This window comes from Manis pentadactyla, chromosome 8, assembly GCF_030020395.1.
Source record: "Manis pentadactyla isolate mManPen7 chromosome 8, mManPen7.hap1, whole genome shotgun sequence".
Lineage (NCBI taxonomy): Eukaryota > Metazoa > Chordata > Mammalia > Pholidota > Manidae > Manis > Manis pentadactyla.
In genome coordinates this window covers 106,837,207-106,849,894 of record NC_080026.1, presented here as the reverse complement: position 1 = coordinate 106,849,894, position 12,688 = coordinate 106,837,207, and the positions used below count along the sequence as shown (strand labels likewise).

The 12,688-nt window shown below is 34.1% G+C and overlaps 1 protein-coding gene across 1 annotated transcript in view; it reads left to right on the top strand.

The window, feature by feature from the left end:
• LOC118912915 (uncharacterized) overlaps positions 1–12,688 on the top strand; it is a 115,832-nt gene that overhangs the window by 49,394 nt on the left and 53,750 nt on the right. The window contains exons 2-4 of the mRNA XM_036886514.2: positions 2,153–2,228; positions 6,228–6,359; positions 8,267–8,390. Of these exons, the coding sequence (XP_036742409.2) occupies positions 2,153–2,228; positions 6,228–6,359; positions 8,267–8,390 (332 nt within the window). The remainder of the gene's footprint in view (positions 1–2,152; positions 2,229–6,227; positions 6,360–8,266; positions 8,391–12,688) is intronic.

Genomic DNA, 12,688 nt, shown 5'->3' with positions numbered 1-12,688 from the left:
AGACTTTTCTGGCCCTTCATTCCTCACTTGTCTTTTTGGGAGTCTCCTTATGTATATGTTAGTGCACTTGATGGTGTCCCACAGGTTTCTGACGCTCTGTTCATTTTACTTCATTCTCTTTGCCATCTGTTCTTTAGACTGGATAATCTCAATTTAAAATAGGAATTTCTTAAATTTGAATATTATCACAGTCCAAAACTTAAAATGTCAGGTTTATGTTCTTTCTAAAAATTTTTCCAACCAAATACTGAATGTGGAGTTCAATATTTGTTTAAATAAAATTTATCTTTCTCATTATGCTAACTTTTTACACAACTATATGAAGTGTAAGACGTCCAGACTCAGGATAATATTGAGGGCCATGTCCTTGTTTAAAAAAATGTAAAACAAAAAGACGGAACTCTACTCTGTAATTATCAAACTCTATTAAGTATGGGTGGTTCAGGCAGGATGGTATATGGTTTGTGAGGAAAGGTGTCACAAACCAGTGAAGTTAATGTGGAGAAGAAGTGGGTTGGGGGGAATTGGGGAAATTCTATTACGAGGAAAAGATATGCAGAGGGCCAGAGGCAAGAGAAAGCATGACATATTTAGAATAGGACAAGTTGCTTAGTATGATAAAATGACCTCAAGGTGAGTTGGAGAAGCCAGATCATTATTAGGCCTTGTGTGTCTTGCAAAAGCAAAAAAAAACCATTTGAAAGACTTTTAAGTAGAGGATTTATCTGACAACATTTAACCAAAAACCCAACATAGTATTATGATAAATTGCTAAAAGAATGATACAGAACTAAGTTTCGTAAACATTCAGAGGACACAAAACAGTGAATCAGTGATCTTACTTAATGACAGTACTTAGGTGACATTAGACTCCAAGAAGCTTAAATCTTGGTGTTTTTTTTTTAGGATTATAATTTTTTTTACCTGTAAATAATATACGTGTGTGTGTGTGTGTGTGTGTGTTTGTGTGTATATATATATATATATATATATAGCTAGCTATATGCATATATCTATATGTATCTGTATACATGTATCTATATATCTATAAATAATACATAAGTGACTTTTTTTCATATTGAAGTAAGCACTTCAGTGCATTAAATACTGATTTTATAAAACCAGATTTATACAACATTTATTTATGGAGCATCTACTGGGTGGTAGGTACTGTACTATGAGTGGAGACAGACATAGTCGCTCTTACACAGTTTATGATAAAAACCACCATTTATCAGTAAATCACATAATTATGTATGTAATTACAAGCTCTACTAAGTGCCATGAAGGAAGATGAAAGGTATGTCTAGTAGGAATAGGGGGATGGATGTCAAAAGACTTTCTTGAGGACTGATACTTGAGCTGAAATCATGGTTACTGAAGGGCTAAAATGGGGTGGGTGGTAGGTAGAGGAATAGCAGAGAGCATTGGAAAGACTTAAGCAAAAGAAAGAATGAAGCCAGAGCCTGAGATGGAGCTGGAGTAGTAGGCAGGAAATTTTAAATGCTTATTTTAAGAAATCTTTGTGTTATAACTGGAATTTATCAAACATAGGGAGTAATTATTTATATGACAAAGGATTATTTTTAATAACCAGATTTCTCTACTTTGTTCTTCATCAAAAAGTCATGGGTAAACAAAGGTATTTTAAATTAATGAACTGTATTCTTAATTCAATATTAATCGGAAAAGATATCTCCAAGACAAGGTATCTCCAAAGTAATCACATTGAAAATGATTTTGTTTCCTAACCATTTATTAAAACATTGTAGGTTTTCATATTTTACTTTTAATAGTCCCAATTTAATACTTACTACCATTCTTTATGTAATGAATAGTGACACTGATCTAAGTTCATAAACTATTATCCTTCTCTTACTCTTGCACAAGAAAAATAACAAAATGTTACTCTGGTTATTGAAAGTTTATATCAGGAATGGGTGTTACCTTATTTACTCTAGAAGTGCCATACATATGTAACACCTTAAAGTTCTTGAGGGAGGAAGCAGTAAATTAAAATTTCATGCATGAAAGCACTAAGAAAGCAACTAACCAACAAATTAGGCTCTGTTTATAAAAAAATAGTTTCTTTGTTTACCATCTTGAGTCATTAAAATATTTTTGTTATAATTGTGGTTTATTTTCATTGCAGGTGGAGGACTGTGACACCAATTGGACATCCTCTACCTGGAACCCGATTTATTGCTTTTAAAGTTCCTTTAAAGGGAGTATGTATATTATTTTGTTTTCTATCTTATAAGGATAATTAGGACTAATGTGATCCATGTATATGTAATTACTTAGTATTATGCTTTTCTTTGTAAAAATACTTGAATGCACATTTCCAGCAAATGTTTGACATTATGGAGGTAACAGTAAACTTTTTCACACAGTTATTAATTGTCCAGGCTAGACCAAGGGAGTAGTTTTGAATAATTGTTTAATAATAGCTTTATTGATATGTAGTTAACATACCACAAAATTCACCTATTCAAAGTATACAATTCAATGCTTTTTAGTATATTTATGAAGTTGTACAGCTGTCAGAATACATATTTATCTCTAGATAATCAATATATAACACTTGATAACATTTTTAAAATTCTGTATTCTTCTGTTTAACATAAATGTGGAAACTTAGAACCTTCATATCTGGAAGAAAAAAGAATATCAAATGAGGCAGCCTCGTATCATGAGCTGGATAAAGATGAAAATTTCTGGGTTACAGTCTGACTGCCATTTAGCCTGTGATGTTGGTCAAGTAATTTAACTTTTCAGGGCCTCAGCTCCAGTGAGATCTCTCCCACAAAATTATTTTTCATTCATGGTTAATACCTTATTTGAAACTGAATTTGATGCAAGAAAATTCCAGTGGACTAAAGTGGGATAATCCTTTCTTGAAATGTTCTGAGTACTCAGTGACAAGTTGTTACATCCCTCCATCTTTTAGTCTACATATTATGTGTGCCCTCTAGGCAGTCCTTTCCAGGTGACTGGAGTTCAGTGTAATCTCATGTAATAAAGCAGACTCCCACTTCTCCACTTCAGTGTAAGAATAACCTTAACTACTATGTAGTTAATATGCACTGGGCCCTGGATTATACATTTTTGCATTATACCATTTAATCCTCATAACAATCGTATAATGGAAATACTGTTTTACATATGGTGAAACTGAAGCTTAGAGAGGAAAGTAACTTGTCTTAAGTCACAGAGCTAGTATTGACAGAACTGGGACTGAAGCCCAGGTTGGGCTGATGATTTCTAAGCCTCTGAACTTAATCACAAAGACGTTTGCTGTTGTCCCAATAGTATGCATTCTGTAACTTCTCTTCTGTGAATGTGTGTGTGTTTTAACTGTAACTCTCACTACAGACCCACCTGTATTTTAGATTTTAATTTGATAAATGGTCTTAATTTGGAAGACCCAAATGCTTATGGGTCAGAAGCAGACCCAGAGACAAGGATATGAGGTCAGGTGGTTTATTAAGGAGGTAATCCCAGGGAGCACCAGTGAGAAAAAGGTAGATGTGAAACAGGACAGTGAAGGCAGCGAGCAGAAAATGTTTTATCTCAGGTTATCACTCTGAGCAACCTCTGTACTGGTAAGGGACTCTGTAGAGTAAGCCTCAGAGTTATCTAACTCAAGGGGGAGGAAGTTAGGGTATTTATCCTTAGACTGTCCTCTATCTTTGACTAGAGGCTTTTCTAAAGAGCATTAAAACTTCTTGTCCTACCCTGATTATGCAGACCAGAGAAAGCCTACAGGTTAAATAAATAGGATGCTACAACATGCCCTAGAACATGCTAAGTTATGATGGTCAGGGCATGGGCAGGGTCAGCTATAGCAACAGAATCCAAGACTTTGACCTGTTTCTGAGGGTTTCACCCCCTTCCTAGTTAGCATAGCTAATGACCTTGGTTATATCCCTAGGTGGGATTATTTTGATATTAGCTTATTAATCTTTCTATAAGTGGTAGCTGCCTTCACCTAAAATCAGGTTAATAGTCATCAAAACCATATTATCTCATGTTCTACAGATCTTTGTAAGCTTTGGCCATTTGGAGGAAATGGGACAGATGATTTGGTTGATTAGTTTTGAGCAGGTATAGAGGCTTTTTTTCTCTTCCTTTGTAGCATATAAGTTCAAATTGCAAAAAACTAATCTGGTTAACTCTTATGAGAAAAGTATATTCCCAACTAACTTGTTGCATAAGGTACAGATGGGGAGGAAGACATAAAGAAAGTGTAGAAAAGACTTGGAGAATACTCTCAAGAAATGTATATTTAGCTTTTGGTAATTAATGAGTGAAGTCTCTTCTTCACACATTTATTTCTAGCTACATTTATTTGTAATTAGTTTAATCTCTGATCTTACATGTGATCTTTGTGTTGAAGATCACTCTTTAGAAGCAGAATGAGGCTAACACTTAGAGAATAAAAATAAGCCTCATGTCATTTAAAAAATCTGTTCTAAATGCCTCAAACTATGAGAAAGTGGGTATGATAATCTTTAGCTAATCCAGTGTTGGGACTTCAGATTAGGATATTTGAAAGAGGAGATTATCTGGTTGGATACATAGCTAATTTTAGAGTTAAGTGCATATAAGGGTAAATCAGTACAGTTGTTTCTAAATGCTGGTCTGAGACTGTCTTTTCTGGCTGCCTCTGAATTACCAGGTGAGCTTAAAAATGGTTTCCAGACTCTACTCCCCTACCCCCAAGAACTATTTAATTAGTTCAGAATGGTGTCTAGAAACTTTTTTTTTTTTAAGTTCTCAGGTAAATGTGTTGGGCAGCTAGGTTTGGGAATCCCTGATAGAGGCAATCCACTTTATCTTAAAGATGTGTAAAACCGTGGCCCATAGGGCTTTGGTGACTTCTTTAAGGTCACATAACAAGGTAATAGTGGAGCTAAGACGTACCAACTTCTTATGATTCTCTAGAGGTCTCCCATGGTATCACAGCAGCCCCTCCAACTAGAAATTAAGAGGGACAAGGAGTAAGGAAGGCTTTCACAAGACATCAAACATACTTAAGTTTTTTTTTTTTTTAACTACCTAGGAGATAGTATCCTTGTATAGAAAGTTAAGGATGTCAACCAAAACAAATCTGGTTTTTTGCTAATTGGGAAGAATCTTGTTAGAACCAAACTCACTAATACTAGTTGAATGAGGCACTTTCTGAATTTCTGAAGGTGAACACAGCCTGAAGAAGTTCTTTAGGAAAGTCCTCCCATAGATTCTAAACTAAACTTTAGCTAATATAGAAAGTTTTAATCAGTTCTTTTTTGTTGTACTTGGAGAACCAGTGCCTTTGGGCTTTGTGACTCTGGAAGAGGCACGGTAGCCATTAGCCACATGTGGCTATTGAGCACTTAAAATATGGCTAGTCCAAATTGAGATGTGCTGTAAAATACTAGATATTGAAGGCTTAGTTAAAAAAAAAAAAAAGGTAAAATTCTCAACAATTTTTTTTGATTTCATGTTGAAATAATATTTTATATATATTGAGTTAAATAAAATAATGTTAAAATTAATTTTATCTTTACTTTTTGAATGTGGCTACTAGAAAATTTTAAACTATGTATGTGGCTTATATTTCTATTGGATAGAATTGGTGTAAGAATTATAAGCTATTTTGTAGAAATACCAGAATATATTTCTGTGGAGATCTGATGCAGAGTCTTGTGGATCTTATTATAGTGTAGGTTCTTCATCCCTCAGCTTAAAGGACCCAAGAAACCCTAGGATGTTTTGGGAAACTGAACGTGCTCTGAGAAAATAATCATTAATTCACAGTTTCTTCAAATCCTTCTAGGGAGGGATATTGGCAGATTATTTTTCTTAAGCTCTTCAAAACTTCATAAATTGCAATGTTTACATGTAATCCTTTGTTTTGGACCCTTCATACAAAGTGTTTTGCTATTATAAATAATGGCACAGTGAATATTCTTGTACCCCAATCTTTCTCCATAACACACATCAATGATAATTGCCTTAGGACAATTTTCTATATAGAATCATTGAAGCAAAAGATGTAAATATGTCTAGGCCCTTCTCACAGCCATAATTCATGAAAAGCTTTGTCCATGTTCTTAAAGCTATGAAAGTTTTCTCCAATTTCTTTTTGCCTCCTTATGTCTTTTTCTCATCCTTGGTCATTTTATGTTGAGTATTTACATTAGATCTGTATTTTGTAACCTTATTATTTATTTTCATTATAGGCAATTAATCAGAGACTTACTCCAACCCAGAAGTTTACACCAAAAGACTTGATTAGTGCAGTAAAAGCACTAAATGTGGAGCTTGGATTAATTATCGATTTAACATATACCACAAGATATTATGAAGTTAAGGTAAAGTTAAAAATGTATATCATCATGGATAGGCCTTGAAATAGAAAAAGTTTTAATACTGTATTTGGAAAGTGCATTGAGATATTCTCTGGTTATTTTAATTAAATTTCAGAATTTCCTACATGTGATCTTTTAAATATCATCTTAGTCCTTCACATAATCATACCGTATCCTTTTTCTAAAATCATGTATTGTACAAGAAAAAAATGGAATTTTGTTATTTTTAAAAGAACAAAATATTTAGAAGAAAGACTTGTAGATGGAAATAGTAGAAAGGAAAAGCAAAAATGGAGCAAGAACAAAAGAAAGAAAGTACTATGATGGAAAAGAAAGAAAAAAAAGACAAAGAAAAAAATGCATGATGGGAATTACTCTACAACGGTGTTTAACTTTCTTTAGCAGCAAAATCCTTTCAATTAAATCCTGCTCTGAAGCCCATTATAGAAAGCAGACAAATGGGGAGTTGTGCTGATTGAATAAAGAGATTAGGACCCACTGGGCCTCATCATCATTCTCCAGCCTTACGTTCCCCATCCCCAATCTTAGGACTTTGGAGAGCAAGAGTTTTAGCCCTTGCTCTAGAGAAAATAACTCTTAAACCTTGTTCAGTTAGATTGGTACCATCAAAGATGTCATCTGTCCTTCCTACCCTGATGAGGTGACATTTTGTCTTGGTACCTTGCTGCCATGCCATATTTCAACACATATAAAACTAAACATAACATTATTTCTTTACTTCCACACCACTCCTTCCCCAAAGTACAAATTAGCATTCTCTCCAACTTCCCTTTTTCTCTGGAAAGCACCACTGTTAAATCTACCAGTCAGGTTCAAATCCGTTGCATCTCTGTCTTCCTGGTACCCTCCATCAGGTCAAGGACTAAAACCTGTAGATTTTTTTTTCTCCTGAAATGTGTCGCAGATTCTCCAGGTCTTTCACCTGATTATTCAGCAGCTAGTCTTTTTTATCTTTGACTAGCTGTCCTTTGACATAATATTCATGTCATTTCTACTAACTTCCTAAAAATATCTGTTCAGCTTCTTCATAAAAAAATCCTCAGTTCTCTCTGCCCTCCCACTTGTTATTAATGTTACCCAGCTGAACTCTTCTCCCGACCCAGTTTTATCTGGCCCCTTCTCATCTTGTTCTTCTGTCCCTTACAACATACAATCTCCTTTAATTAGATATGTCTTTTTATTATCTCATGAACATTCTGTGCTCATTCTTGATTCTGTGACTCAAATTGTTCCATGAACTTGGAATTTTTTTTTCTCTATCCCTGTCCAAAAATCTACCTGCTCTTCAAGGCCTAGCATTTACAGCCACTACTGACTTGTGTGTGTAACTACTAGTTTTATTTGGCATATAACTGTTCAAGGTTCATTATTCTTATTTTTCCAAATATATTATCTTACACATTTAGACTCATCACCAACCTTCTCATTCTTTAATTGAATGTTACTAGTTGATAAACTGATTTTACTTAAATGATGAAATTAGTCCTTTTCGTCTTGCAGCCTCCACTTTAAATTCTCTTACAGATTTTGGAATCAGGGAAATATTAACCACTTTAAAACAGGCTTACAAACATAGCTTAAACTGACATCTAGAATTCTAACACCAACTGTGGAATTAACACTTTAATCTTTTATGTTAGATTGACTGTGTCTACTTAATCACTTGAATCCTTAACTCATTACTGTCATTGACCACTGGAAATTGGGCTTATTCTATAGCCTCTTTTATGTAAACTACAAGAATTCTACACAAATTAATCTAAAATGTGCCTTCAATATAATCATTGTGCCCAATTTTTAAAACACTGAATTGTGAGTTTAACTGGGTTGAAGAATTTGTTTTTAATAACTTACAATTGTTGCACTTATATATTTTCTTTTATTTCTAGGATTTACCTAAAAGTATTCATTATAAAAAACTTTACACTGTTGGCCTTGAAGTTCCTAATAATGCTACTATTCTGCAGTTCAAAAAGTGGGTCAGAAAGTTCCTGTGGGAAAATGCAAAAAATGGTAATTAACAACATTTAATATAATCATTTTTTTTTAACTGAAAGCATTTTTATTTAACTGATAAAGATTATTTTAGTAGAAATTGTTGTAGGCCACTTGAACATGTTATGCATATTTTGCTTAAATACGTTTAGCTAAAAGGACATTATCAAAGATTTCCTCTTAGATTATAACGCACACCCCTCACTTTAAGAAAACTTGCTTCGGGGAAAGTAAACCTCACAGAAAGGTACATTAAAGGATGATTATTTGCTTTACAAGTAGATTCCCTATAGCATTTCTTAAGTGTGGACACCCTCAGAGCACATAAAAATATAACTCAGTGTTTTAAAATTAACTAAGAAATAACATTTTTTGGAAAGAATAGGTAGCATAAAGTAAGGTACATCTTAATCCTTTTGGGGTATAGTTGACTTCCTATAGAAAAGAAAGTAACATTTAAAAACTGTGTAAACCTCTCCATGAATGTATTTTGGGGAATCTTTCTTAAGTAAGTAGAGGTATTTATTTATGTATTTATAAGAATGTCCATTGATGTGTTTATAATATTGAAAAAATTCAAAAGCACCTCAAAGATCATTAATATGAAATTTATTAAATAAATTATGGCATGTACATACTCATGGATTACTTGACAGATGTTATAAACTAAGCATTTGTGAAAATGTGAGATATTTTTAAATGACAATGTCATTGCATAAGTGTTTATAAATAACGTGCAAACATATCTGAAGGGATAAACATCACAATGTTAATAGCAGTATCTGGGATTTTTGTTTTCTTATTTGTAGTTCTGTATTTTAGTGTTTTTCTTTTTTATAATGAACATGTATTTCATAATTTTAAATAGTTGCTTTTAAAAAACAAGGTATTATTTACACATTTTTAAAACTTAATTGTCAGCCATTTTACCTTTATCTCTGATAGAAGCTTCACAATAGATGAAAATACTTTAGAGTATTACATATTCATGAATCAGGCAACATCCTATTTAACAAATAGAAAGGAGATTCATATAGGGAGGAAAGAGAGAATTGGCATGTGTTTTAATTACCTAGTCCATGTAATTCATTCTGTAATAAGCATTAATAAAGCTTAATTCCATTAAGCTGCAGAAAAAGGAAGGTGTTTAAAGGTAGGGAAGGATGAGAAGAAAAGTGAATTATTAGAAAAGAATGCATTGTTTTAGGCAAGGTCGCCCTCCTAAGGGGAATGAAAGGAGTCTATCATCTGATTACCTACCTCCTGTTGCTGACCGTGAAATTCCAGGTTGGTTAGCTAAAGGTCACATTCCTGGGAGACACTGAAACTGCAGTTTGATTAGGTATTAAGTCTTGTTGGGGTTTAGTGTAAGTGACTTCATTTTGGACCTGCTATCTCCTTTTTAACAGTACACATCCATTTTTCTTCCCTATCCCAAAAGTTAGTCACCCACAGATCTTTAACAAATATTCTCTAAAACCCCAGTGGAATATTCAACCTTGACTTAATCCAACAGTCCTCCTTCTCGGCTCTTGCAGGTTAGAGAAAATACCTACACAGATAGATGGGTGCCACCATGGATTAATGTGTTTCAGCTAGATTCTCAATGCTGTTTAGCAGTTCTCTCCCTGTCACTGCTCAGCTCACTCACCTGATTCCATATGTTGCTACTACACCACATTCATCTTCTTCACTCAGCAGTAACACAGCTTCCCACTTTTCAGTGAAAATAGAGGACATCAGGTATGATGTACCTTTCTCAGTTGTCTTATCTGTATCCCAATTTGCATAGCCCTCCTTCTGTCTGCTTTCCTAAGAAAAGCAGGCTAATTGTCTACTTCTGCTAGATAGTCTCTCCAATCCTGCCTTCTCCAGGATGTTTTCACATTTATTCTCTGTAATAACAATTTATACCACTGTAATATCAACATGCAAACATGCACAGGCCATCCTGTCTCTTACAATAGTACCCGTTTCTCCACTTTGCAACCGTAATTACTTCTTTCATTCTGTTTCTTTCCTGATTACGCTTGTAGAAGAGTTGTCTCCACTCATTGTTTTCATTTCTTCCATTCCCATTCACTAAATAGATTCCTATTCATTGCCTATAATCTGATTTTTATAACCCTCTAATTGTAGTTCAGTTAGAGGGTTGTAGAAATTCAAATAAGTTGTCTTTTGTTCTTTTGCTTCAGTCTCTGTAAGCTTAACCTCTGTTGTTCATTCCTTCCTTAAATTTTTCTCTTGGCTTCTATATTATTTTCCTCATTTTTTTCTGCTTAAGTATTTTTCACTTAGCTTTTCTAGCTATCTTGTTGTTTATTTCTTCTGTTCAAATCCTTGACAGCTACTGTTTCTTAAGATTCTGTCCTGCTTTTGGCAACTGCAAAGCTGAGGAGATGCCAACTGGGCTGAGGACTTCAGATCTCATTGTCCTCCCAGCCCTTCGACCCCAATCTCCTCAATAAGATGGCTTGATATAATTTTAAAAAAAAATTCTGTCCTAAGCCCTCTTTTCACTCTGTTCATTTTGTCTCTTCTTTTCTTCAACTTTAGCCTCCCAGATCTAAACCTCTAGCACAAACCTTTCTCCTGAGCTCCATGTCTGTATTCACAGACATTTGGTATCTCTAACAAGGGGTTCATGTAACACCAAAAATCTGAACATGTCAAAAACTGAACTCTTAACTTCCTTCTCCTGCCCCTACCTCTCCAAATCTACTCTCAACCTCTCTCATGTGGGTTGTTATGATGGCATCCGAAGTAGATTTCTTGCTTCTCCTCCCACCAATCATTCCTCTAGACTTCCACCAATTTACCTTTCTAAAGTGCACATCTTATCAGGTCAGTCCATTGCTTAAAATTTTTCTGTGTCATCCCATCTAATCATTAAATTCCTTAAGGTGACAGGAGGTGCTTCATGGCCTGATTCTTAACTCCCTTTATAAAAGCTATATGTATCTGTTTCACAAATGTCTCATAAGTCTGTGTCTTGCACATGTGCTATCCTCTTTGTCTTTACATACACTGTTCTCATTGAAATGTTTTCCCTTCTTGTTCATTTGGTGAACTCTATCTCATTTCTCAAGATTATTTAAATATTTTTTTCAAATTTCTCTGAAACCTCTTCTCCCCAGTGTGAAATAAAAGGCTCTCTTCTAAGTATTCTCATAACACCCATGTACATTTATTTTGTATTATGATACCTGCTTTTTTTTTACTTGTAGTTCTTACCCTGCTAGACTCAACTCCTTAAGGTGCCAGCTAGATTCAATTGAAATTATTAATTTTATTTCAAAAATAAATTCATTCCACTCAAACTATAAAACAGTGAAAGCAGGTCTCTAAACTCCCATATAAAACCATTATAAATATGTTCACACAGAAATTTATAGTATTTGAAAATAATTTGAAGACATGGAAATGTGGATTTTTAACTTTCTGTCATTTGAAAACAATGTCTTAGCAGACACTAACAAATGCTTTCTAAGTCTTCACATGCGATCTTGCAGAGAGGAAGCAACTCAACTCTTTTGAGAAGTGCTGGATTGAGAGGATAGGAAAAGTGAATGTAAGGTAAATACAAGTGAAAAAAGAAACATCTAGAGCATCAGTGTTACTGAAAAATTTCTGCAGAAATAGTAACCAGAAGATAGATATGCTTCTCAAAACCTGTCTTCCCTAAGAAAGAATTCAAATTTTAACCTCACAGTTAGGGAAATTCTTTAAGATAGGTCACCCCTGTCATGAATAAAGAGATTCCTGGCCCATCCATAAAGGTCAGTAGATTCATCTTACTTTTGTCTTCAGTTGTGATAACAGATAATGTGCCTAAGGGAGAAATGATGTCATAGATATTTCTAGTAACCAGAAAGTATTAGCACATTTCATTGAGTGTAAAGGCAACTAAGAACAAAGAAGTAAGTTTAAAATTATTTCTTTCTAAATAATGTGTGAAGCATGTTACTCATGAATATCATATAAGCTTGGTCCTTCATTTGGTTAACTTTAAAAATGTACCTATAATATTATAGAGTCAACACAAAAAGGCTGTTTGTTTCCTGAATCTTTGATAGTGTCCCTTTACCATACTACATTTAAATTTAATGACTAAGAATTCTACCAGTGGTAGTTTACTGAAAATTATGTTATAAATTGTGTATAAAACATATTCTTATTGACACAATCGGGAAGATGGTGGTGTGAGTAGAGCAGCGGAAATCTCCTCCCAAAACCACATATATCTATGAAAATATAACAAAGACAACCCTTCCTAGAATAAAGACCAGAGGACACAGGACAATATCCAAACCACA